At 48.8% G+C, this 27,348-nt stretch overlaps 2 protein-coding genes across 8 annotated transcripts in view; both read left to right on the top strand.

Annotated features, from left to right (window-relative positions):
• Positions 1-6,241, top strand: part of Acoxl (acyl-CoA oxidase like) — a 294,348-nt gene extending 288,107 nt beyond the window's left edge. For all 3 annotated transcript variants that reach the window (XM_085696377.2, XM_085696375.2, XM_085696378.2), the window contains exon 19: positions 5,232-6,241. In XM_085696377.2, coding sequence (XP_085552503.2) covers positions 5,232-5,420 — 189 coding nt within the window. In that variant the 3' untranslated portion in view covers positions 5,421-6,241. The remainder of the gene's footprint in view (positions 1-5,231) is intronic.
• Positions 5,974-27,348, top strand: part of Bcl2l11 (BCL2 like 11) — a 40,638-nt gene continuing 19,263 nt past the window's right edge. Inside the window, exons 1-3 of one of the 5 annotated variants that reach the window (XM_085696379.2) lie at positions 9,977-10,202; positions 11,029-11,165; positions 11,334-11,423. In XM_085696379.2, the coding sequence (XP_085552505.2) occupies positions 9,994-10,202; positions 11,029-11,165; positions 11,334-11,423 (436 nt within the window). In that variant the 5' untranslated portion in view covers positions 9,977-9,993. Of the gene's footprint in view, positions 6,046-8,482; positions 8,616-9,976; positions 10,203-11,028; positions 11,424-27,348 lie in introns of those variants that run through there. The other 4 variants (XM_085696380.2, XM_048459692.3, XM_085696381.2 and 1 more) reach the window with 4 other exon arrangements.

The following is a 27,348-nucleotide window of genomic DNA, read 5'->3' as shown; positions in this document are numbered from 1 at the left end:
TGGGACATGTTGACCTCTGTGCTATGAGTCGGTGCTAAGGTGGCATGTTACCCGTGGAGAACTTACTCTCTGGCTACTCCACGAGACAGTGTTAACCTTTATAAAGACTAAGCAATTTGCCTTACTTTCTCATATCTATGACTGACCCCTGACAGGAGGCAATTCAAAGGAGGAAGGATTTACATAGGCTCACAGCTCAAGGGTCCAGTCTGCCTTTGTGGGAAGGCATGGCAGCAGGAGCGTCCTCACATCTTAGTGGATGGGGGACAGGCGCTCAGCTGGCTTTCACCCATTTTTATCCAGGCCAGGCCCCCCCAGCCGATAGAGTGGTTCAGCCTGCATTCAAATTGGTTCTCCTGGCTCAGAGCAGTCCTCTCCTTAAAAGCCATAAGAACTCCTCTGCCCCCTCCCCTGTTCCTCCACACACATACACAAAGGTGTGTTGTCTCATAAGTGTTCTATATGTTTACTAATCCAATCAAGTTGATAATCAAAATTGCCCAAGGTAAAATTCTTAAGGGCGTGTAAATGGGTAGGGAAGGAGCCAGAGCAAGGCCTCTGGGTGTTCAGTGAAAAATGCCAGTTATGTGTCACAGCAGGAGAAAGATTTAAGTGATAACCACGTATAATACAGAATATTGGACTAGGTAATGAACACTTTTAATCCCAGCACTCAAGAGGCAGATGCAGGTAGATAGCTGTGAATTTGAGAACTGCCTGGTCTACATAACGAGTTCCAGGCCAGCCAGAGCTGTACAGTTAAGACTTGGCCTCAAAAACAAAACAAAAGCAATACAGAAACCTCATTTTACCAGTAGCTTAAATTTTATTCCCATCACATCTTTGGACCAAGTGATATTTCTTAATTATTTGAAGATTCCCATCCCTTTGTGTGTGGATGCTTGTGTGTGTGCATGGGTGTACATGTGTATGTGTGTGTGTGCATGTTGTAGCCAAAGTCCACATCGAGTGTCTTCCTCGGTAGCTCTCTTCCTCTTTTTCTTTTTCAGAGACAGGGTTTCTCACCAAGCTTGGAGCTCACTGAGTGGGCCAGACTGTCTAGTCAGCAATCCCCAGGAATCCCCACCTCCACCAGCAGTACGGGAATGGAAGATGTATGTTATACCAGTTTATGTGATGTCTCTTGTTTAATAGCTCAGGTGTGGGTCCTCACGTGTGTGTGGCAAGCACTGTAACAACTGAGCCATCTCTCCAGCCCTGAAGATACTCACTCTTGCTTTTTAAAAAGGTTCATTTTATTTTTTATGTAGGTGTATGTTGTCTCTGTGTCAGTGTGTATACACACACATGGATCCCATGAAGTTTGATCTAAGTGGAGGTACTTCTAACCACATGTGGGTGCTGAGAACTGAGCTCAGTCCTCTGCAAGAGCAGCAAGCTCTCTTCACCGCTGAGCCGTCCTCAACCCCAATTCTCTTGTTTTTTGGTTTCTCACCCAATATCCAGGTTTATCAAAAATCAAGTTGGCTGAAAATAATGGACAAGAAATTACTCAATACCAAACAGTCCTTTAGACGATGGAAGTTAACTCCAACTGGTTCCTTTTGAAAAGGGGGTATAATTGATGTAGCAAGTTTATTTGATTTGCATTTCTGAATATTAACCATCAATAGTGATTAATTCCAGTTCTGTGAGGCTGCAACCTTGGCAGTTCTTTGGGCCGTCTTCAGTGTGATCATTGCTGGGGTTATAGTCAAGAGGGCACAAAGTGCTGGAAGGGACAAGGTAGCCCTCTGACAGCATCCGCAGTGGGCGCTGTATGCTAGTCAAGGCTCTTTGGTCCTTCTACATCAGGTTTTCATCCTTCAGCAAGTGATACTGGACAGAAATTGGTATCCGGGTCACAGGAAAGCAAGAATGGGAACTGTGAAGCCTCTTTTAAGGCCCCGGCTGTAGAATTCACTTTCTCGACATTCTGCTGGCTGTAAGAACCACATGTCCTCTAAAATTCATGGGGTGGATATAAAGACTCTAGCACAGTGTTCAAGCAGGAAACAGGCTCGTCTGACTAGCTATTCATTTCTCCATGCTTTTCAACATGGGTTTCCCTGAAGACATCTGGAGCTGGAAAAAGAGGCAAGACACACAAAAGCAGAAAAGGCTTACACACAGAGGTCAAACAGTGGTGGGGTACCACACCCTGAAAACTCCTATATTGTCAGGGCCCTGCTGAGTGAAAATAAGAGAGCTTAGAGGGTGGGAAGCTTAGAGACTGCTGGTACGAGACTATCCCATTCTAACTGGCTTTGGCAGTGCTGGTAGAGTCAAACAGAAGAGAAGGCACGCGTGCAAAGCGGGTATAGGCAGCCAAACCGGACAGAAATCCCTTCTTTCAGTTTACATAGTAATATATCCACTATCTTGATCCTAATGCTTCTGCTTGCTTCCTTATTTGTTATTTATTATCTTATGTATCATACATACATGCAAGTACCTGCAGAGGTCAGAAAAGGCTATCAGATCCTTTGGAACTGGTGTTATAGGCAGCTGTGAACCACCTAACCCGGGTGCTGGGAGCCAAACCTGAGTCCTCTGTTGTGGGATATTTGATCGCACTGTGTGAAAAACACCTTCTGATTGTTTTAATAAAGAGCTGAATGGCCAATAGCTCGGCAGGAGAGGACAGGAGAAACTTCTGGAAAGAGATAGGAACTCTGGGAGGGATCTGAGGCATGGAGAATTTGCCAGCGAGACATGGGGAAGTTGAATGTCCAGAGTGGAGGAGAGGTAATGAACCGTGTGGCAGAGCATAGATTAATATAAATGGGTTAATGTGAGCTATAAGAGCTAGTTGGGAGCAAGCCTAAGCTAAAGCCAAGCTTTTATAATTATTAAGAAGTCTCCATGTCATTATTTGGGAGCTGGTGATCCAAAGAAAATCTGACTACAGTCCTCTGAAAGAGCAGCAAGGGCTTGTAACCCCTGAGTCGTCTCTGCAGGCCCTACTCAAGCACTTTTTTTTATTTAGGGGATTGAGTTTTTATTTTATTTTAAGATTTATTTTTATTTTATGTGTATGAGTATTTGTTTACATGTACATATATGTACCATGTGTGTCCCTGGTGCCCAGGGAGGCCAAAAGAGAGCACTGGATCCTCTGGAACTGGAGTTACAGAGATCTGTCAGCCACTATGTGGCTACTGGTAACTGATCCCAGATTCTCCGCAAGAGCAGCAAGTGTGCTTAACCACTGAGCCATATCGCCAGTCCCTACTCAGGTTTCATTGTTTTGAAGCCTCTGAAACTTTGCAGTGCTTCCTGATTGTAAGAGGTTATGACTACCTCCAGTGTGCGCGTGTCGGTAAGCTTTTCAAGTCCATCATGGCACCCAGCACAGGGCAGGACTACAGTTCAAATATTGGAAGCGAATGGAGGGGGATGGTTATGAACTTATTAATAGGCAGAGCTGGATGAACGCAGGGTGTACCACAGTAGCCCACCCCATCTACACACTCAGGGTTCTACTGCAGTAAACATGGAGAAAACCGGAAGGACAGGTGTTTGAGACTATGCGATAGCTTGAGATTTAGAGAGTATTTCGCCAGGAAATGCTTGGTGTTCTTAGGCGGCCGGTGTTCTTTTCCAGTGTCTGTGTGTGCTCCTTCCTGGAGGATTATGGGTATAGAAATGCTCTTCCTCACCAGTCGTTTGGTGCTTCTTCTTCCTCCTTCCTCCTTTTCCCAGCAAACAGAAATCACTTTCTGTAATTTCTGCCTCTGCCCGTTAAGTCTCCAGTTAGCACTAGACAAACCAAACCCATAGTGTTCCCTCACAAGCCTTCTTTCAAAGCAAGTTTCCCCCATTGGCGACTACATGACAAGAGTTGGCCTCGCTACCTTAATGGAACCCAAAGGGAACATTATCTTGACTAATCACATGACGACACGTGGCGAGTTCAGGGAGACTGTGTAGACCATCTCATGGTTTTGAAATGTGTGGTTAAAGACATCTAGAGTTGACAGACTAGTTGGGGATTTGTCAAGAGTATTAATTACAGACTTTTAAACCTAGTCAGTCGCAGTCTGCCTTGTCGCATCTTGAAATGTGATCAAAGTCTTTTCAGTCCTTATTTCATGGTGCCTAACCACGGTGTGTGAAGAACAAAGCTTTTCATTAAAAATCACAGGTATAATAGGGCACATTTTAAAGGAAGAAGTCCTGAATGTGCCCTCACCGCCACACTTCTTTCCCCTCTCCCCTTTCATTTGGGAGTCACTATAGTTTCTGAACACCTGAGATGGTTTGGGGGGTGCATTGCAGAAAAAATTCAGTACTAAAATATTGGTAGCACACAAGGACAAGGGTAGGGCCCATAAAAGTGGTTTTTAAAACCATGAAAATAAACTATGAAGTCTGGAGGTTGTGATTTAGTCAAAGAAATGTATAACTAGCTGTATGAAGACTTGAAAAAAATGTCGGAGTTGTAGTATGTAGCTACTTAGGGAGAAGAAAAACAGGCCTCTGCCCTTGTTCAGATCTAGAAAAATAATCCTTTATTTTGGCTGTCTTGAATGGTGTGTGTGTGTGTGTGTGTGTGTGTGTGTGTGTGTGTGTGTGTGTTGGCATTCAAATCATGGAAAATGAAATAGAAACGCAGTCAGCCAGTGCAACTTCTCCAAAGCTCTAGCCTGCCACGTCCCCTCTCTTCCTCTGGGAAGTCTATAGGGATGTGCCTGGAGTGGCTAGCAGAGAGCGAGCTACCGCTCGTCGGTTTACCACTGTTGGAGAGCACGGTGAGCGATGGGCGGCGCTTAGCCTTGGCTTGCTTGGTGGTCCATCCAGTCTTGGGGACCCTCGCTCCCTGCCTTTCAGGCTCTGTTGGCACCTTCTGCAGCTCATCTTTTCAGAGACTCTTCTTGTCAATTGCCTCTGAGCGCCAGAGGGTGGCACTCCAGAGGTGGAGAAGAAGGGCGGGAAGAAGAAAAGGGAGCGAAGAGGAGGCAGCGTTAATTCTCAGACCTTGGTCTCTTAGTTACCGAGATAATCTTGGGAAAGAGCTCCAACCCATAGACCCTTAGCAGAAAAACCTAGATTTCGGCAGGACTTGAGGGTCAGAGACTTAGAAATTTTGAAGAAGATACAGGTTTATTTGAAACAATAACTTCCTGTGTTGTGGAGAATTTCAGCCCTTGTGAGTGATTGGGGGCGGATGGAAAGTCCTCCGTGAGCGCGCCCACATCCGACCTGTCCCTTTGTGTTGTGTTTTGCAGTTGCTGGATTTGTGCGAGTCCGTGAAGGATGACGCCCTGAAGGTGATCTCTGCCTTTAACATTCCACACACCAACCTCCATGCACCAATCGCAGGAATTCCCAACCCCCGGGCTGCCTGGGCCTTCTATCCCGCGCCTACGCCAACGCTGGTGCGGGAAGGGGCGCGCTCCCAGCTGTCCAAGCTGTGAGCCAGAGACTATTAACCAGCAGGGCAAGAAATGTAGTGGCCCGTCCGCAGCTTGCCATGGAGTTCCCTTCAAATACTCCCAGAGCTGGAGCAGGGGCCGAAGTGACAGGTGCACGACCACCATACTCGGGAGTTTTGGTCATATAGAGGAGGAGATCCGGCTAAGGTTGGCAAGGCTCAGGACAGGTTAGAGGGAGTAGGGTGGGGGAGGGGGGAGGTGCGGGAGAAGGAGACTAGATGGAATCCCGGGGAGTACAGTGATTTACCCTGGTCTGTTAACCTCTCCTGGCCCTTGCCTTGACTTCTCCCAGCCGCTGCGCTGGATCCTCAGACGATCCAGTGGTCTTGCCCAGAGCCTGATGCCACCAAAGACCTTTGCTGTCATCGGTGACTCAGATTCCAAGTGACTTCGAAAAACTCTGGTGCTGGGTGAAAAAAAAAAATCAAAACATAAAAAATCAAACACCCTCGGGCAAAAGGGGCGGAGGAAAGCTCCACCCACTCCAAGTGCGGGCAAAAGTTCAGCAAAGGGTGCTTAGTGAATCAGACTTGCTTCCAGCTCTGCTAGAAAACGGGCTGACGAGAGAGAGGGGAGCGTGATCCTGGAGTCGAGCTGGTCTCACCAGGTAGGCGATCTCCGGACCGCAGGAGACGCGCCACAAACGTTTCATAGCGCTACACTATAATCTGCCCTTTAGAAAAGCGTAGATGCAAGGTTTAATAAATTAAGCGATAGAAAAGTGCTCCGGGGGCTTGAAGGGGTAGAGGACGCGGGCCTGGGGAATCGCTGCAATAAACTGGTTTTGGAATTTGGAGAGATTACACAGGCGGAAATGAATTTCTCATTTATGTCCTGACTTTGGCGTTGCCCAGTTTCACTCTTAACTCTAGCTACGTCTCGCTTCCTTCTCTCCATATCCCGTTGCCAGCCTCGGGAAGGCACGGGTGACCCTCTGGCCCTTCCCACATTACTCTTCTCTGCCACCAGATTGAACCCAGGAGTTCTCCTGAGGCTGCGGGAAAAGGCTCCAAGGGCTCCAAGGGCTCACCTGCCCTGAGGCATTTGGTGGAAGCTCGCTAAACTGCCTTATTCTCTGGCGGTGCAAAGAGCCATCGCTTCCAGGCCGTCTCCCTAATTAAGTCCTAAATGAGAGCACATAGCCCAGCCTGTTGCTTTCCCTAGTGTCTGTATGTTTTCTTTTAGCGTGCCCAGAGTTGTAAAATCGGAAGACTCCTGGGTAGCCTGCTCCTACAAAGAGAAGGGGCGATAAAGACTTTCTTTTTTCTTGAGTGGTTCTTTTCTAGCCGGATTTGGAGGTGCACGGCTCTGGGTCAAGAGCGCGGGGCAGGCAGACTTGTTATTGTCTGAGGACTCTCGGAGCAGTAGTAGACCGGGTTGCATGGGTGGGATGCGGAGTGGACAACGCACAACTCTAACTCTCAGCCTCGGTCAGGATAGACCTGGATTTGCGGCTGCTTGGCTGCATCCACGCCAATGCCCTGTGCACTCTTGTAGCAAACACCCCTCACCCACAGAAGGGACGTGGCTTTGCCGCGAGTCCCCCAGCTCCCCTGGGAACCAGTGGTGTCTTTGATCTCCCTCAGAATTCACCTGAGAACCAAGACATTAACCCAGGGCTGTGCTGTGTCACGCTGACGTTAGAAACGCTTATAAACACCGAAATGACCAAGGTGGTTCGAAGTTGGGACGATAGGTCGCGTCACTTGTTCATGAAAAGGTCACTTCCTTCTCTCTGCCAGCCTGGATGCAGGCTGGGTAGTCCTTAAATCGAGTTACTTTAATTTTCACACTTAGGATGCCGGATATTTCATTTCCAGAGCAACTTCTCCCGGTCTCCGCGGTGAGAGAGTGAAAGGGGTTGGGTGGGGGTGGGGTGTGTGGCACCATTGACTTCAAGACTTCGACTGGGGACACGAAGGCCTCAGGAGGATCAGGGGATTTTTCGACCCCCATATGGCTTTACCAGCGCGACCCGAACTCTGCTGCTCCGTCTGCGGTCGCCAGCTTCAGTCAGCTGATGGACGATTCCTGGCGGTAGTCTGTGAGCCCCCCAAAATTTAGAGACATAACGCAAGGCACAACCGTCTTTCCTCGGTAGACCATCCCCATTTTTCCTTATAGTTATTCTTTTTTAGTTTCTTTCTCATTCCCTATTTTATATGCTTGTCATGCGTGCCTATTGCGACCCGAAGCTGAGCTGTAGACCTAGGATCTCCCTGCCTTTTCTCAACTGTCCTTCCTACCTCTTAAGAAGCTGTGCGCTGGGGACAACAACAATGACGACGACGACGACAACAACAACAACAACAAAAACAACACACACACACACACACCACTCACGACCAGGGAGAACCTAAATGGCGACACAAGACAGTGGCGTTGAAGAGTCCTGCATGAGACACAGCTGAGGAGGGGTGAACATTTTGCTAATTTGGGTTCCCCGGAGGTCATAAATTTTTGGAGAGGACAGTCAAAGGCCAGTGCCCATCCTTGCACCAATCCAGTCCCCATGGTTTAGGGCTGAGAAGCTCCGCAAAGTAAGCGCGCAGGGACTCGTTCTTAGACTTCCCACTGGTGCCCGCGGCAGGCTGGACACAGCAGTGTGCCCCGAGCGCCCCCTAAGTTCCGCTCTGCGAGGTGGCCGCTCCCGGCGGACAGGGAGGGGCAGAGAGGGGCGGGTACGTTTGGGGTGGAGGATGGGCTTGCCTGCAGCTGCCCGCAGGCCAAGTCACTAGGGTAAACACGCTGGGGTGGGCGGAGCGCGCGCGCGGCGGGGCTACCCTCGCCAGTACCTGTCGCAGCCTGCACGCGCCAGCGGCCAGGGGGGGCCGCGGGGGTGGGGTGGGGCTTGCTTTCCGGCTCGGTGAGGGCTGGACAGAGCGGGGGCGGAGCCCGCGGTGATTGGGCACGGGAGCGGGGGCCCTGTAGGAGCAGAGTCACCGGGCCAGGCTAGTTTCACTTCGCTCCCTGCAGGCACTGGGTCACCAGCTGGTTGGAGCTCTGCGGTCCTTGCCGCCGTCGCCGTCACCGGATTCCTGCAGTCTCTCTGCGAACCGTGCCCCACTTGCATCTGCACAACCGCTGCTGCTCCCCCGCCGCCACCGCCTCGGCGCCCTTCCCCTGGCCCTCGTCCCCCCAATGTCTGACTCTGATTCTCGGACTGAGAAACGCAAGGTAAACTCTCCGCGATTCGCGATTTTCGGGGCGCAAGTCGGGGACGGATGGAAGAGAGGCGCCTCACCCGCGGAGTCTTTTCATCTGTCTCTGGTGTCGCACGTGCGGGTGGAGGCGCTGGTTTGTCCCGCTTGGCGCGCGGCTGCAGGAGGCGAATGCCGCAAAGTCCAGCCTCGGTTCCTGACTGGCGGGGCACTTCTGAGAAAGGGTCGTAGGCACAGAAGCTGCGGGTACTTAGCCGAAGTCTGGCTTGTGTCGGGATGCCGCACGAAGGGTTGGTGAGGCATCTCTCGCGGGCCGGGAGGGCGCGTAGACTCGGCTTGGAGCCGAGGACCCGTTCCGTGGTGCCCGACAGCGCGTCCAGCAGGGAAGCGTCGCCGCGAGCCAGGCGGCCCGGGAGAAGTAGCCGCGCGTTAGCCGCGGGCCGGTAGACTTGACTCTTCGCTGGCGCTGCTTCATTGCGGAGGTTTATTAAAATCACACGCGCCCAGACTTTGCTTGTATTCATTCAAGCCACGGTTTGGCTACAGTGCCCGATTTCGCTTGCCCAGATGTCCCCGTCGTCCTCGTTCATTTTGAGAGCGTCCTATGGACGCTGAGGGTCACGGTATCTACAGGAGCCGAGAGATCCCGTAGGCGTCACAGGACCACTTAGGCCACGCGAGTTCCGAGCCCCGGGCAGCTGACTGCCCGACCGGCTCTATGAAGCGGGATCGCACCGGGACCCAGTCGCATAGGCTGGTGGCTCGGTGATCTCCCGGGCCTATTGCCCCTAGGCAGGCACTGCTTATGAAAGGCTAACTGGACGCTGGGAACCGGGGGTTTGGAGGTATACGCCCGAGAGACCCGGATGGTCGTTCATATTTGGTGTGTGTCGGTGACACATGGGGCACAACAGGTGAAGTTGCAGAGAAGTTCAGCTCGGGACAGCGAAGGCCGTTACGGTCTTTGCCCCGAGTGGCCTGGAATGGGATCGTGGCTCCGCGGATCCCAGAAGGGCGCGGGTCCGGCTTTGTCTCTACAGTCCCGCTGCCCAAGCGGCGGGAACTCCCGCAGGGCGCGCGGCGTACGTTCCGGGCCCAGGGGCGGGGCGGGGCGCGGAGCGAATCAGCCCGGCCCCCTAAGTTCTAGCCAGAGCCGCGGCGGCCGGCACAGCCGGAGTGGCGCTGGGCGGCGAGTTTGTCAACAATCGCCTCGCCTTCGGCTGCCTGACCCGTAGGCGCCGCCTCCGCCGCCTCTGCCCATTGGCTACGATGGGGAGCCACCGAGCGCGGGCCAATGGGGGAACATTGGCAGCCGGCGCCAGCGGCGCAGGGCTGGCGGTGCCCGAGCGGCGGCGGGAGCTGCGCGCGAGGGGCGGAGCGGGAGGAGGCGGAGGATGATCCCGGCGGCGGCCGGTGCAGCGCGGGCCACAGGCGCGGCGCGCGAAACCTTAGGCTCCCCAGCGGAGCGTGGCGGCGGGCGGACGGGCAGGCGCGGAACTCTGGAGCCCACGGCTCGGCTTTGTTTTCCTTGCCTTCTCGGTGGCGACGCTCAGGGATCGTCTGATCGGCGCCGGACACCGCGATCGGAAGGGAAGGGGAGGACGTGAGTTTGCGAGGTGGCTCTGGGAGTTAAAGAGTCTACGGGGTGGAAGCAGCCGCGCGCCGGCTATTGCCGAGCGCGCGCCCCTAGGTGTGGAGCTTGCAAGGGTGTGGAGCAGCTAGGTGTGGAGCTCTGATGGCCCCCATTTAGAAGTGGACACATTCCGGCAAGGTTGCTCCCGAGAGAAATGGTTTCGTGTTTGGGGTGGCGCGCTGGGGGTTGGCAGCAGGAGGGACCTTGCTGCCGAGGGCGCTCGACCCGGGCGGAGCTGCGCTCGGAGTTACAAACTCTATTGTGACGCACTTACTACGACTGACGGCCGCTGCCAAACCTTCTCCAGACTTGCTGCCCTCAGCATTTTCGGCAAACAATGGGGCCGGAGCAGGGAAGGCGGCCAGCCGCCTGCAATCTCTGCATCTGCACCCGCTCCTGTGCTCCAGCGCAGCGTCTGAGCCCGGGAAATGAGAGCCCGCTGGGACTTTTCAGACTTGGTACAAGTTTGTCCTGAACGAAAAGCACGAAATGTAGTAGACTTCCCACGAGCTGCTCCTCAGGCAACTTCAGTACTTGTGTATGTGCGAGAGAGCGCGCCAGCCTCACAAGCTGTGGAGTGGATACTTTGTTTTGTTTGGTGGTCTAATTTAGTTTCACCCGGCACTAAAATAAACACCTTCATTATTTTGAGTGCACTTTTAATCTTAACTCGGAAGATAGTCAGAAAAGTAAACATAAAGATGTGAGGTTGACTCTAGAATTTGCAAGGAATAGGTGAAATGATTTTATAACTTAGTTTGTTGAAGATAATCTTTTTCCCCCGCTTTTCTTGCAGAAAAAAAGACCAAATGGCCAAGCAACCTTCTGATGTAAGTTCTGAGTGTGACAGAGAAGGTGGACAATTGCAGCCTGCTGAGAGGCCTCCCCAGCTCAGGCCTGGGGCCCCTACCTCCCTACAGACAGAACCGCAAGGTAATCCCGACGGCGAAGGGGACCGCTGCCCCCACGGCAGCCCTCAGGGCCCGCTGGCCCCAACGGCCAGCCCTGGCCCTTTTGCTACCAGATCCCCACTTTTCATCTTTGTGAGAAGATCTTCTCTGCTGTCCCGGTCCTCCAGTGGGTATTTCTCTTTTGACACAGACAGGAGTCCGGCACCCATGAGTTGTGACAAGTCAACACAAACCCCAAGTCCTCCTTGCCAGGCCTTCAACCATTATCTCAGTGCAATGGGTAAGCCATACCCGGGTAAGAAAAGAGGCAGTTGGTGTGTGCTTGTTTGAATATTGGTTCAAGGATGTGGGTAGCATTGAAGCCTCGGTCGAGTGACTTATTCTATACTTTGATGGAAACAGAAGATGTTTGGGGATTACCGACAATTTTTTTAATTCGCAAATTTTGTGGCATGAATTTATGGTGGTACAAACATCAGCCTATTGAGTTGCAAAGTTTGAATCTCTGCAGCCTTCAAGCTGAAGCTTATAACCATGGTATGATTACTTTTAAATGCTAAGCTTAGATATTAATATCACTGGATTGGAAAGGGACCTGGTCAGATATATAGAATAGTTTAATAACCACCGGCAGTGTAAAGGAAGAGATGGACACGTTGATCATTTCTGAAGACAGCGTCTGCAGAGATTGTGTGCCCACAACCAGCATAGAGCCCTGTAGATGGTTTTATGCCAAAATTCTCCCTAAAGCTCCTTCTTGCTTTAAGGGGTTGAATTTAGTATGGATGGGATTAGATTGTAGATTTTTATTTCGAGGGCTAAAGTCAGTGTTAGAATGTTACATTCTTATTTTTGAGATTTCATTCATGCCTACGGTTTCATTTGATCAAACGCATCCCCTCCCCCTAACAACTCCCAGATCTGTGTGTGTGAGAATCTTAACCAATAGTGGCAGGAAATATCCATGGCGATGCCCAGTAAAGCTGTTGAGGTAGGGTCAGTGGCGTTTTGGAGAGTTTGCCCCATCAGCACAGAGGTTGCCCCCCACTGTGGCTGTGGGGACATGAGGTCTTAGAGTGCATCTTAACCAGGCCTGCGGGTTCTGAAGTCAAATGTCCCAACATTTAAACATTGACAACTACACTAGCTCCTTTAGTGAGTGTTAAAAGCCAGATTGAGACGTCTGTAGACTTGATTTGACTTCTTAGACCAAGCTTGTGACTTGGGATATGCATATTTCTGGTTCACCCCTGGAAAGGGATGGCTCTGCACGTTGCATCTCCACCAAAAACAAAAGTCTGTATCTTGGTCATTCTCATCCAGAACCATGTTTGGTATGTGTCTGGCTAGCCCATCTTGCAGCAGACATCAGGAACGTATTCATGGTGTCCGTTAGCACATTTGGTATCTGAGCCATATGTTAGCTGCACATTGCCTGAGTTCTGGGGACTGTTAAGCCCTCTTAACTGAAAGGAACTGGAAGTCCGGTGTCCGTTATTACTTTAGCTATTCCTTGCAGTAGTGTTTCTGAGCAAGCACTTGCCACTGTTCCACCATAAAGCAGCCTAGGATATGTATACGTCTACAGCATGTGCTGAGTTAACAGGGCTCCCTGGTATATGTGCATAAAAAGCTGCCTTTTAAGGACCCTCTGGAAGCTATTAGGGTTTTACACTGCTGGCCAGGCTAATGGTCTCTGCAGGTGGTGGGATAATCTGGGGGAATATTTTCTCCTTCCCTGCTAACTAGGAATAGTGGACAAGTCAGTGCCTTTTCTAATGGGAAGATGGTCACAGTTGTTTCGTCTGGGGTCCTGTACTCTTTGGGAAGCCAGTTACAGTGTCATTCACCATGATTGGAGATGACAAATCAAGGCTTTGAAGATCACAGTCCCCATTCTTAGATAGAGCTGATGGTTCTACCTGTGCAGTATTAGTTGGGAGGATAGCTCAACATCTGGTAAGCTGTGGGTTTAAACTGTAAGTTACAGGGGTTTCTGTGAAATTAATGCACGAAGGTTGGGTTTTAACAGTAAGTTCTTGAGAGATTTGATTGAGGAGAGGTTATGTTGGGATGGGGTGGAGCAGAAATGACTGGTGGGTAAGAGGACCTAGCCAGATATTAAGTTAAGTACACTTAGGATGTTTATCCACAAATATAGTGATATTTCATTTGTATTTTAATAAATAAAGCTTGCCTGAAGTTCAGAGAGTAAAACAGCCATCCACTGGCTCTTACCTCTTCCTCAGTCCAAAATGGCGCACCTGCCTCCAGGAACCCTCAGAATGAGACTGTATCTGAGAGCTGTCTCCTCCTGTCTTATAGTCCTCTCTAGGGCTGATATTAAAGGTGTGCACCATTACTGCCAGGTTTCTATGGCAAACTAGTGTGACTACTGGGATTAAAGGTGTCTGTTACCACTGTAAGACTGATCGGTGTGGCTGTTGTACATTCTAAACTTCGGGCAAGCTTTATTTATTAAAATATAAAAGAAATATCACTACACACAACTGACGCTTTTTTTTTCTGGCTGTGCTCTCGGTGTTGCTTCTGCCCATAGACTGCTGAGCTGAGCTGAGCTGAGATGTGGTCTCTATCTTTTTGGATTTGTTTACTATTTTTTTACTCAGTCATTAAGATCTTCAATGGTGCTTTTGATAAGTTATTGCAAAATACATTTTTCACAAAGGGGCCTTTATGGTTGGTATGACCCACTGGAACACAAATGAGAGGTTACGCAGAGGTCCTGCTTAGCTCGGGGCTCCTCTTCTCCCATGGCAACATGTGATAGGAGGCACAGAGTGTGTCTTAAAAGCTATGTCCTACCACGAGGACGAGATGTAGTGTTTCCTCCTGGGGGAAAAGCTATGTCCTTGTATCCTCCCCCCACTAATGTGTTGAGAGAGAACCTAGGGCTTTTCCCATTAAGGTAAATTCTTCTCTACTGAGCTGAACCCTACATCCTTGTATCTTTACTGTCATGGGAAAAGAGAATCTTATTGGAGATACACAGCAGATAGATACTGTATTAGAAATGGCTTCAGTTCCCTCCATATCCAGTTTTCTGAAAACATCTTGAAAGGGCATTTTGTTTACACTGTGGAGGTCAGTGTAATGAAACTACCCTTTCCTTTGATTCTTGCCTCCGTACACTCTGGGAGGATTGACTTGACAAACCATTTCTTGGTGTCTTAATAAAAACCCTTCCACACACCCACTGGCTGCCTTTTCTAGTATGTGGTTTCGCCTCAGTTGATCTTGGTACACAGTCTCAATCTAAACATCGTCGGTATAATCTGGAAATGCAAAGTAGATGAATGTTGATTGACAGTACCGTCTCTGTGAGGTGTTTGAACGTCTCAAACTTTGGACTTGTTCCTGACATAGCAGAATTTGCGGGTGAGAGTTAATTCCCATTCTTCTTTGTACCCCTCAGCATCCCATGGCAAGTGGTCCCTTCTTTATATTGAGAGCTCTCTTTGGGAGATAGGACATCCTTCCGATACCAGAGTATGCCTAACGGGAGATGTTGGGATCAGTGGAGATCTATCTGTCTAGGAACCGGTCCATAGGGTTGTGTTTTGTTTTTACCATGCTGGGAATGGAATTCAGACCCCACATAGAGCAGGATTTGATGACACATATCTAATCCCAACACATTTGTGGTGAGATGGAGGTGTCCTCTGACCTCTGAGTTTGTGCCCTCTATCACAGACACAACACACATGTGTGTGTATGTATACACACAAGTAAATGGAGTAGTTTCTCGGGTGATCCCTGTAGACACCCGTGTCACGTGCTTACAGGGAGTGCTTCGTTTCTTTCCCTGCCCTATTGCACTGACTAGAACTTCGTAATTATGTTGGATGGAAGTCATAAAAGCAGTCTCAAGGGACGGCTGCTTTCTGTCTAAAGAGTAAAGTCATTAACCATATAACTATGTTAGCTATAGGTATTTTGAAGATACTATAAAAAGTAATAAAAATTAGGTCAGGTGGTGGTGGCACACACCTTTAATCCCAACATTAGGGAGGCAAAGGCAGGCAGATCTCTGTGAGTTCGAGGCCAGCCTGGTCTACAGAGCAAGTTCTAAGACAGGCTCCAAAGCTACAGAGGAACCCTGTCTCAAAAAACAAACAAACAAAAAAGTATTACAAATTTGGAAATTTTACCCAGACTCCTAAGTCCCTGAGAATTTTCAGAGTTAGGTTTTAATGATAACAGGATTCTGTTATCCTGTTAGTGTGGTGCACTTCAGTGTTTGATTGCATTGTTAATACTCTGTATGCCTGGGATAAATCCTACTTGGGCAGAACATATTATTTGTATACACTCCTGGATTGAATTGAGTATTTTATTGAGTGATTTTTACACCTTGAGAGCTGTCTGTTATGGCTGACTGGCGATATTAAGGCCTTAATGAGTTGAGAAATGGTCCCCCTCTTGTATTTCCAGAAGAAACTATGAAAAAGCAGTATTAATGCTTTTGGGTTTTTTTTGTTTTGTTATGTTAAAGCCAATATTGACTTCTTTTGTAAGAATGTGGTCTTAGATTTCTGGTATTGGGGGAGGGATATGTTTTAGATTCTAGACTTAATTCTGTGTGTTTGTCTGCTTTTGGGGGGCTATTCTGGTTGTCAGCTTCTTGATTATATTCTGGTAGTTTGTGAATTTTGAGAAAGGGAAATATTTTTATATCCGTTGAATTTATGGTCGGAAAAAACATTTGTAGCATCCTTATTGTTTTAGATGAATACAGGTTCTGTTGTGATAACTACTCTGGCAGCCCCCAACCACTGATGCATTTGAATACTTGGTCCCCCATTGGTGGAACTGTTTGGGATGGATTAGGAGGTGTGGCCTTGTTGGAGGAAGTGTGGCACTGGGGGCAGGCTTTAAGGTTTCAAGTGGCTATAGTCAGAGATAATGTGCCCTTTGAGAAGAGAGATGTGAGTCCTTGGCTGCAATTCCTGCTACCACCCCATCTCTTTGCCATCGAAAGCTTTGGCCCTCTGGAACCTTAAACCCAATTACACCTTGTTTTATAAGCTGCCTTGCTTCGCCTTGGTGTTTTAGCTCAGCAATAGTATAGTAACTAAGACAGCTTCTTTCTTGATGTTGATAATTTGTGTCAAAACACCTGCCAGTCTTCTTAGAAGTTTGTTTTCTTGCTTCTTGTAATATGCGATTTGTTTCATTGATTTTTCTTTTTTCCTGTATCCACCCTTTGTTTTCTTCTCTTTGCTTTTTGTTAGTGGTTAGGAGCATAGAGTCTTGAGGCCTTTCCTTTTTGCTGGTGTGAAGGATTCAGAGCTGGAAGTCTCCTGCTCCCCAGTGCTGGGGTTGTTGCCCACATGCTGTGATGTAATGGTTTTTATTTTCATTGAACTTGTGTTTATCTTTGTCCTCTTTGAGGGCTACCTAGAAGTAAGTGTTTCCTCTGTAACATTGAGACTCTCCTCTGGTCCTCTGGTACTCCCTTTAGAGTTTTGTTTTGCTGAGGAGTCATCAACTTTGGAGAATGATGCAGGAATTCTTAAAACGAGACAACCTGCCTATTGTGTCTCCTATCTGATTAGTTCTCTGTTGGTCCTGCAAGTTTTGCTTTATGCAATGCCAATATATTAACCCTTTTCAAAGAAAAGAAATGGTGATTGATGTCTGTCAGGTCTGTCTTTCTCTGTCCTTCATGTCCCTAAGATGCATGTATTGAGTTTAAAGTGCTTTGGTTTATATAGTGTATTTATAGGTTGATCTACTATGGGCCTGCAACATCACTTTGCACTGGCTCCTTCAGTGGATGTGTGTTGTGTAGCTAACCCTACCTTGTAGCCTCTTCCTTGCTGCTTCGTTGGAGATTTGCAGCTAGACTTGTCTGCTGCTAGCATGATAAAGGACTAAGGACTGCATCTGCCGGTCAAGAGATGGAGCCAGGTGGCCATATTGTCCCACCAGTACTACCCTGGCAGGGCAGCAGGATTGCTTCTCCCAGACAGGGCCTTGACACTCCACCCACAGTGTCTCTTGCTGGAATCGAAGTGACCCCAGTCGTCCCTGGGCTGGGGCTGGACTGGAAGATATCTGTCTGATGGCCGTGCTTAAACCAAGTGTGTTTCTTTTGCTACAGTCGAGTTCTGTGTTGTTCAGTTCCTTTCCCAGGGCCCCTTGGTGAGAACAGACAGTTCTTAGTGCATTCTCTCCGACTCCCTGCTTCTGGAGCAGCTGTCTGGGCTGTGTGAAGGCAATGATAGCTAACTACCCCAGTGTCAGTCTTCCAGAGCCGGTCCCCAGAAGCCCACCTCTTTCCCCCTTCCCATTATTCTGTGCTTTGCACACAATGTTAATACTCTCTTAGGATCAAGGCAGGCCTGGCTATGGAACCACCCTCCCTTGGGGATCCAGGGGTCTGTATCTTTTAACTAGGTTGTGTTTGCCATTTGTGTTTGCTCCATTCAGGATGTCATAACAATTCCAGGCTGAATGGCTTAGCGGCGGTTCACTTCCACAACTGCAGACACTAGGCTTCTAAGATCAAGGTAGATTTGGTGTCTGAAGAGGATCCCACTTCTTGACTCAGTAGCAGCCACCCCGAGGTGTCATCGCTGGGGAAGCTAGATTATGGTGTCTCTGGGGTAGAGACCCCAGCAAAGGCACCTATCCTACTCAAAGGACCCCACATTTTAAGACTGACACTTTGGTGGCTCTGCACCATCAATTTAGACCAAGGTGATGTTGATTGGCTTTGGCCACAGAGAATTCAGAGTTTTAGAAATCATCTCTTTCACCTTTTGCTATTGCTGTCTGCATGGAATAACATTAGAAAGAGAATTGGCCACATCCTCTCTTTAATAATTATAGTGTATGTTGTCATTCTCATTTGCCCTGTGTGACTGGTGCCCTGGCCCAAGGCTCCTGTATGTGTGGATAACCAGATCTAATCCCATAATAGGTAATGCCCTTAGGGGCGATTAGTAAAGAAAATCCCAAGTCTTATAGTTGTATGTGATTAGATTATAAGGTAGAAGAGATAGCCTGGAGAGGGGTTGGTTTTAGTTTATGTCCTGGATGCTGGTGGGGGCAGGTGCAGGATATCTGTCTACTTACAGCTGATGCTGCGTCCTGGACAGTGGTGCCTAGCAAGGGCAGCATGGGACAAGACTTTTCATACACACACATACATACTCGTACATGCACACACATACACACAAATAAGTCTTTAAGAAACTAATAATGGCATGAGGGACATGCCCCGACATGTTCTTTTAAAATTAAAATTGTTGGTAGCAAGTTTGGTTTTAGAGAAGTTCACAGACCTAAAACGATGAAGAAACTATGTCCAGCTGTAAGTAATGTAGAGTGGACCCTCTCCAGCCCATAGGCCCCTGTCAGTGTCCTTCTTGGTTACTTTTCTCTTCAGCCTTGTACAACCACGCAGAGCAAGTCTGAGCAGGCTCTTGGCTGCTCCTCTGCTGACCCAGGGACCACAGTGCATCTGTCAAGTCTGTCTCTAGTCTCCTCGTCCATCTTTTGAGGACCCGAGTTCCCCACATGCTGTGGGAGCTTGGACAGGAATCCCCTAGCGGGAACTCATTGCTTCTCCTTGCCTTCCTGGAAGTGCCCCAGCTGGCCATAGGCGCCATAGGCACAGCTGGCATGCAGCCTTCTCTGTTGATGTCTGTGGAAAGGAACTGCCCTTCCGGAGACTAAGAAACTCACAGGGAAGTCTGTTAGTGGGAACGCGGCTGTGTGTAATTCAAAAGCCCTCTGGTTCCAGACCAAACAAAGAGGGGAAACTTTCCTAGAGACTCTTCTTGAGTTGGGGAGGAAGGTCTGAACTTGTTGTGGGTCTGCTGGTGAACCTTGGCTTCTCTGGCAAATCTTCGGACCGGGCAGGGATAGCTGGAAACCCTGCCCACACCAGCTCTGTCTGGCTTGGGGTTGAGCCTAGGCCACCTGCTGGGGATGGACCATTTGATGTGGCAGAAACTTGCTGAGAGTTTAGAAGTGTGTATTTTAGAAGCAGAGAACCACTTTCCCCTGCAGGTCAGTACTCTGGACCAGCTTTTCAAAGTAAGCCTCAGGCTGTTACTTCTGAGAAGGTCCGTGGTCTGATCACTCAAGACTGCCCCTGTCACTTGCAAGGGGATGGGCTATCCTTAGCTAAGCGTTGGCAAAGAGTGTTTCAAGGCCTTTTGGGTGCGGTTTTCCTGTGCTATGGGGGCCCGGCGTTCACAATTGTAGAATGGCATTTACCTAATGGCAGCTGAACCTGGGTTTGCAAGAGGCCAGGCCTCTTGAGTCTCTGCGTGTTACTTCAGATGAGTCTTCAAGTCCCTGGTGTCTTGTGGGAAGCCCAGACTCGACTTTACTTTTCCTAACCTGATTTTCTTCTTCAGACCAGAGCTTCATGTTTCTGAGCGCTGTGGCCTGTCCCCCAGTAATGCTCGTGATAAAGGGCTGCTGATTTCTGTCGCTGTGGCCCATGGCCAATGGGACAAGAGAGGGCCGCGCCGGTGACTCATCTCCCCTCAGAGCCCATGTTCCTCGGGCTCACATGGACAATCCAGGCTCACAGTTGCTGCCCGCTGCTCAGGGGCATGGCTTGTGTGTGTGGACATGGGAGTGGGTTTCTTTTCCTGCCTTTTCCCAAAGTGAGACCTCAAGAGCGGGTTGTCTAAGGGTGAAACCTGGCCTTAATATCGTTGGTACTGCTGCCCGGCCCTCTGTACAGTATGGACTAGTTGGTGTGCTCAGGAAACTAGCTCTGTTTCCTTAGGAGTGAGTGTCTTTGAAGCGGAAGCTAAGACATAATAAAACCAACTGAGTTCAGGATGAGTATACATGTAACTGAGAGAGGCTGGGACGCAATGGTGTTCAGCTTCACCCCTTCCCCACAGGGCAGATCACATTCTCATGTACCAGAGTATAGTTTCCTATTCTTCTTGCTGAAGCATTTCAATATAGGCAACTTAGAAAGAATAAATGAGAAATTAGAAACTTTTAAAAGGCTTTCATTGTAATTGGTGTGTGTGTGTGTGTGTGTGTGTGTGTGTGTGTGTGTGTGCATGTGCCTGTTTATGCACATACTTGTAGAAATGCCTGAGGAAGCCAGAAGAGGGCACTGGATCCCCAGAAACTACAGCTACAGGCAGACATAAGCTGCCTGATGTGGGTGCTGGGAACTCAACTTGGGTCCCCTGTAAGAGCAGCAAGTGCTCTTAACCATTGAGCCATCTCTCCAGCCACTTAAGCGGACAAAATCTGTTTTTCCCTTAGGAATGCTTGTCTCTGAAGGTGCACAGAGTATACTGTGTTACTTTTCTATATACTGACCATGCTAGAAAAAATGCGAGGACGTTTCTTAGGGCTCGGGTGAAGCTCAGTGGGCTAGCAGCTGGCAGCACATCCAAGGCCCTGGATTTGATCCCCAGCCCCACAGACAGTGAGAGAAGCTTTGGTTTTTGTTTGCTTTGTTGTTTTGCTTTGATTCATCTGGCTTTTGGAGCCTTGACAAGTTTCTTAGCATAAAATAGTGGTGATGAGGTCAGGATAAATATGGCATAAGTATCTGTGAGACATCAATCCTTAGCGTTACTTAAACTAGTATGTAAGTTCTGCTGGACCAGTGGAAGCTACTCCGTGACTTAGGACAAAGGTTGCCTATTTGTTGATGAAGAGCCAGTGGTGTTTTGCATGCTGTGCCTTGTAGCAGCTCACCTCCTGTTTTCTCTTGAATTTGAGCTCTTTGTGGTTTCTCCACTGCAAGCCTGACCTCTGCATGGCAAGTGCTAAGGGTTTCCTTGGTGTCCACCCTCTTCCTGCACTGTTGGTGCAATGAGGTCTAGCGGTGGAAGGGTTTAGCCAGTGACCCGCATGGAGTCTTGGTCCTTCCGCTATGATAGTCCCATTATCATGACAGGTGCCTGGAGCTTTTGCCTGAAATAGGGGAGTGGGGAGGCCACTCTAGTGGTCAGAGCGCCCGACAGCAACGCCAGTGTCCTGGATTACATGGGAGACTTCTCAGAAGAGACTCGAGCTGTCGCGCTGCCAGCCAGCTGTGTCTGCCCGGCCTTTGTGGGCGAGAGGAGAGGCATGCCACGGGCTTGCTCAGAGGAGCAGGTTGTCGCCATGAACTCACAGTGACAGCAGTTTGCCTATGTCTTCCTGCACCTGCAGTCACCAGAGCTGGTGTCCGTAATCAGAACAGACTGATTAAGCATAGCTATAAATTTCACTGTTAACTTTGATCTTTATTTCAGTCTGGTGTTTTCCTGACTGAGAAATCACCTGTGTGGAGGCAGGGCATGGGACACAATTATGTAATATTTGTGCATTTGGAGTGTCTCTCTGCCACCTCCCTCAGACTTGTGCACTGTGCAGAAGCCGACTGTCACCTGAAGCTGGCGTCAGGCCGCTGGTGAAGGAACTTGGCTCCCCTCCTCCTCTCTGACTAATCTTAGAGTCGCTCTGTCATCTCTCGAACCCTCAAGCTTTCTTTGGCAGCGCGTTTAGCTCTTGCTACTTTTCTTTCTGTTGTCACAGAACTGACTTTGGTCTGTGCCGCGGTCCTTAAGTGACTCAATGTCACCTTCAGCCTGAATGTGTCTAATATGCTTGCTCTAGGTACACCAGCTTTTGGAGTTGTCTGGGAAGAGTCTCAAAGCCCAGCTGGGACAGACATTTAAACCATTAACTGTCCAAGCGCAGTGATTGTCTTTGCAATTATGCAAAGCAGCGTCCGGAATTGAGGTAGGAGAGTTTATTCTGTTCCTCCGAGATGCGGAAAAGGAGGCAGCTGCCTTTGTGCAGGGAAGTGGGAAGGTTTTGTTGTCTCCGTCCTTACGGCGAGTTCCCGCGACAGCCGTACATCTGTGTTGAATTACTGCTTGAGTTTGTATATGGCTATTATAAATGCTAAGTTTGTAACTAAGGCTTTCATTTAGGAAAAAAAAAAAACAACAAAAAAGCTAAGGGGTGACTTTTGCAGAGGCCGTTTCTGCCCTTGTTTTTTTAGTCCGTGTCTTGGTCTTTGTTGTCACTGAGATAAAACAAAACAAAACAAAACAAAACCAAAAAAACAGTCAAGAGTGAACCCTTACATAAATTTAAGGGGAAACTATTGCCACTTTTTTTTCTTTTTTCTTTTCTTTTTTTTTCTTTTGCTACTGATTTTAAATTACATACGGGAAACCACAGTTAACTCTGGAACCCAGGAGTTTTTATATTATAGTATAAATTCTTATCTCCCCAATATGATTTTTGTCATGAAGTAATTTATAGTTACTGAAAGCTAGGAGCATTGGATTTTTAAATGCCTTATTCCGGAGGATAGTCGTAAGTGAGCTAATGTATATGGAGTTGGATGTTGCCTTTGTGGCTTGGATGGTAATGTTGGCCTTGTTGGGGGCAGGGCTTAGACTTTCCCTAAGTAACTCAGGTTGGCCTCAGACACACCTTATAGTTCAGGACTTCCTAGTGTGTACGCTGCCAGCCAGAATCAACCTGAGGCCTCACGTGTGCCAGGTCGGATAGGTGTCCTACCGCTGAGCTGTCTTCAATCAGTCCAGGCCGTGCTTGCGTTGTAGGGGCTGGAGCCCAGGGTTTCTGCTGAGCTTCGTCTCCAGTTCTTGTGTTTCAAGGGTTTCCACGTGGTTCTTTTGACTGTTCAGTGGCATAAATGGTGAAATGGCTCAATAGGAAGGGATACTGGTTTTATGTTTTTGTCCTAAAGCGGATACAGGGCCCGTGTTCATTTGACTGATGAAGTTTTGAAGTTATTTATGCTTACTAAAATAAGATATGCAATCAGATCCCCATAATCTTCTTAATGTAAATAACAGCAATGGACAGAGATGGAGCTGACTCAGAGATTTACTGGGACAGGATCAAATTGACCAAGAGACAGGAGTGTCCGGTGTCCTGGCCTGACCGGTGAGTGTGAAGTGCTGCCCTGTGCCCTTCAGAGAATTGGTATCAGGAGCATGGCAGGAGAGGAGGCACCGTTATGGCTTGGAGCCTTCTAGCCAGGGCGTGTTGTTCATGAGAGGAACTGGCTGCGGATCAGGTTTGGGAAGTGTGATGGCAGCTTTGTTGATTAAAAAGAGATGAAATGCTGGAGAGATGGCTCCAGGGGCTCAAGGCGGTGGCTGCTCTTTCAGAGGACCTGGGTTTGATCAGAGCGTCCACGCGGTGGCTGACAGCCGCCTAATTACAGTTCCGGAAGGTCTTCTCGCCCCCTCATGCCCTTGGTGCACGAATGTTCACACAGGCAAAACACCCACGTACATACAATAAAAATAAGTAAAATCCAAAATAATTTAAAGGAAAGAGAGAGAGGTGATGGTTGAGAGGGATTATTATAGGTTGTCTTACAGCCCTGGGGCAGAATCATGATTGGGGTGGAAGGTTAGAAGGGAGCGTTCGGTTCCCCCAAGAGAGCTTTGAAGTACTTACCGGCTGTCAGTGGGGACTGCAGCAGTGTGGGAAAGGGCACCTGACCCTGGCAGTGAGCGGAAGGGCGGAGAAACCAGGGGGCCTGTCACCAAGGAGGTCTGCCCTGTCTTCCAGTAGGTACTGTGCTCCCCCTGCGGCTAAGATGTCTCTGGGCATAGGCAGTGCAGCTTGGGCTCCCAGCATGCCGCCTTGTCTAGTAAATAGGTTAGTGGGGGGGAGGGGCACAGCTCAGATGGAAGGGATAGTGAGGGCTGCTAATGTGAGTCAGAGATGAATGAAAAGGCCCTGCCTCTTACTTGCCACTCAGTGTAGACTTTACTGCACGAAACGGACCTTGGTGAAGGGGAAAGGCCTTGTGAACACTAGTTTTCACATCTCTGTCCAACTTCAGCCCTGGTTTTTGGAAACTGGGCTTTGCAAACCATCCGCCTGGAAACGGATGAAAGCGGCCCATTAGGACTTATTAGCTCGGGGCTATGTGAAGGCAGTGGGGAGGACACACCGGAAGAGTGAGTGGGAGAGCTCTGGCTCTGGGTCGTGCGTGCACTTCATTACTGATACTGAGCATTTTATTCTAGCAGCTGTTTTGAAGGTGCCGTCCTGAATCCGTGTGACAACTCAGGCTTGACACAGATGTGGGGAACAAAAAAGGCAGATTGAGAGAAACTTAAGTTCTTAGGCTATATGCCATTGCTTTATTTATAAATAATAAATTTTATTTATTTCTTTTAATTTTATTTGTGTGTGTACATGTTTGTGTGTGTGTATAGTATGTGCGTGTACCTACATGTACAGATGTCTGAGGCCAGCGGTGTTGGGTGTTTCCTCGGTCACTCTGATCCTTAGACCTTAAGACTGTGGTCTCTCACTGAACGTGGGGGTCACAGAGTCCTTCAGGCTGGTTAGCCAGTGAGTCTTGCCAGCCCGCTGTCTCCGCCTCCCCAGTGCTGGGTGCTAGGGACCCAAGCTCGCGCCTTTACAGCAGACGGCTTAACTGACTGTCCTCTTCCTCTAGCCCCCTGTACTTTTATTTCTGATGGCTTTCATTTTTGTCAGCTGGCTCAGTAGACTTGTAAAATTTGTCTATCAGGAAATTAAATGATGGAAGTAAAAAAAAAAAAAAGAAAGAAAGATCTGGAAATGTTGGGGGAGGGATGAGCACGAGGAGGGAGACTTGTCTGGTTTCTGGGTGGCTTTTCTGAGTACACATTTCAATAGGTGCTTCCAGAAGCCTTTAGTGTACCCTTGCCACAGTGGCAACAGCTCCCCTTTACCTTTGCCTGACTGGGAAGAGACCACTTAGCTAAGGTAGCGATGGAAGCTGCCTCAGCACACTGGCTGGTTGCTCTATTCCTCCTGTGAGTTCTGGGTATACATAAATACATAACGATTGTTTCTGAAGATAAACTTAAGTAAGCAGATTACTGTGTTGATCCAACATCACAGAATTTTTTATTTGCCCCAGTGAACATTGAAAATCAAAGTGTCTACCTGCTGACATCCTCCCCCCACACCCCACCATATTTGGAGCATCTCTTTGGGGATTATTTTGTAACTGGTTTGAATCTATAAGGAAGTGAATCTTTGGAGGGGCCCTTACAGGTGTGGGTGGTCTGTCTGGTCAGAGCTTCGGCAGGGACAGAAATGGACAGCCCTGGGGTGGCTACAGAGAGGTAGCCATCTACTTCCTTCCTACATGGACTGATTGCACTTGACTGTCTTCAGTGTGTTCTGTTGTGTGACTGAAATAAGCAACCGTTTCTTCAAAGTCACACATTCCTTATCTACTTGGACATCAGGAAATCCTTTTCCTGTTCTGAGTTGAATATGGATTTGGTTTAATTCATGCTGATTACTTTAAAAATTTAATCTTTGAGGGTTACTGACCGTCCAGAGATAGGGCTGAAATTTCCCTGCAGGTTTCGAGTTAGCTTCTGCTTTGGTTACACTGTAATGCTGGTGGGAATCAGGGGCCACCAGGACAGGAGGTGCCCCCTAGCCATAGGGACTGAGCTAGCCTGCTCCTGAGCTGGGCCTGCAGGTGAGATTGTAAGTCAACATGCTAGGACACCTGGCTGTGTGTTTCACAGCACTGCTGCCAGCGAGGACAACTGGCAGAAGGGCCATGAGGGCCACAATGTGACCTCACTTCTTTGAACCCATTGTGTTCAGTGCAACAAAGTCATAGCTTGATTTCACTCCCAACCACCTACCCATGATATCAATCCTTCCAGTTACTGAGCTTTGAGGAGCTTGTGTTGCTTTGTGAGTTGGAAAAATGCTGACCAAGTGACCCACATCTTGCATCACTGAGGCCCTTTGGCATCAGGAATGTCCTTTCCCTCCCCTGCTCCCGCGTAGAAAAATGAATTGGTATCGTGCCATAGAAAATCATGTTTAGGATTTCAAAAGGTTTTTCCTTGGAGTTATATGAAAACTCAGCAGGCAGAGGACACTTGGCCAAGCTGCATGTGTCTGACCCAGCACATAAGAAAGTTTTAATAGTTGCATTTATTAACAGTAAAGAGGAACAACCCTGAGCCTGGGAAGTCCCCTCTGGTGCAGGCTAGTGGCCTGCAGGGCTGGAGTCTGGCTGCAGGTCACGGCTTCATAGTACATGTATGGTCTCATGCACTTCATCTGCTTGGAGTGTGTGTGTGTGTGTGTGTGTGCGCGTGTGCATGTGCGCGCGCGTGCATACTCATGCCAGGTTCACAGAGTGAAACGTTTCTTAAATACTGAAACTATTCTGAGGTTGCAACTGTGACTTAAGAATTTCCCCTTTGAAGAATTTTTATCTGCGTGTAAAAAGTCCTCATTGGTTTAGAAGTGTGGCCCTCTTGCTTGGAGGGGCTTTGAGAAACAGCTTTTCCATGAACACGTGGGAACATTTATGATTCTCAGGCATATCACTAGTAAGCGGGTGCACGCAGGACAGAGAGACGGGAGTCAAGAGGTGGGTGGCATGCTCTCAGAGCCCTGGGTCTCCAGCCCACAGGCTCCAGGTGCACCTTCAGAAGATCAACAACTGGGGTGTGTGTGTACCACAGCTGTGGTCGGCGGTGCGCAGGGTAACTGCGGGAGGAAACTAAGCCACTCCGTCTTGGGAATGAAGAGCTCGCTTCTAGCTCACCTGCACATTGTAAAAGGGATGAGCTGGAACATTCTGTGCTCCGCTTCATTCTCACAGGGCGCGGCACCAATTATGGCACTCACTGGCATAAAACTGTTTGGGGACCTCAATAGGAAGCCTCCCTGCACCCCATCCCTATACTCCAAGGGAAATATATGTGTAAGATATCTTGTTTAGCAGCATACCGTATTAATTATAACTAGTAAACCTTCAATACAAAGGAAGATGAAACCTCATAAAATACTCTAAATAGAATTTTTTTTTTTTGGTATAAACTTAGTATATTGTGGCTGAGGGAATGGCTCACTGGTTAAGCTGCCAAAGTCATAAATACCAGAGTTCAGATCCCAGCACCTGAGTCACAGTCCAGGCGTCTGCACACATGCCTATGACCCCAGCTCCCAGTGCAGGCAGAGACAGGACGGCTGTAGTCTTCTGGGTCTCGACCTCAGGGGGGTAAGGGTGAGCTGGGTTCAGGGAGAGACCCTGCCTCCAAAAGCAGTAGGCAGAGAAGGATGGAGAAGTGACACCTGCCTCCCTCTTCTGGACCACACACACGGGCATGAACCCATGTGCTCTTGCACAGACTCATCCCCAGAGGGCTTTTCAAGTGCACAGC

This window comes from Myodes glareolus, chromosome 10 (assembly GCF_982192425.1).
Source record: "Myodes glareolus chromosome 10, mMyoGla1.1, whole genome shotgun sequence".
NCBI classification, from domain to species: domain Eukaryota; kingdom Metazoa; phylum Chordata; class Mammalia; order Rodentia; family Cricetidae; genus Myodes; species Myodes glareolus.
This window is presented reverse-complemented; position numbering and strand designations above follow the sequence as displayed.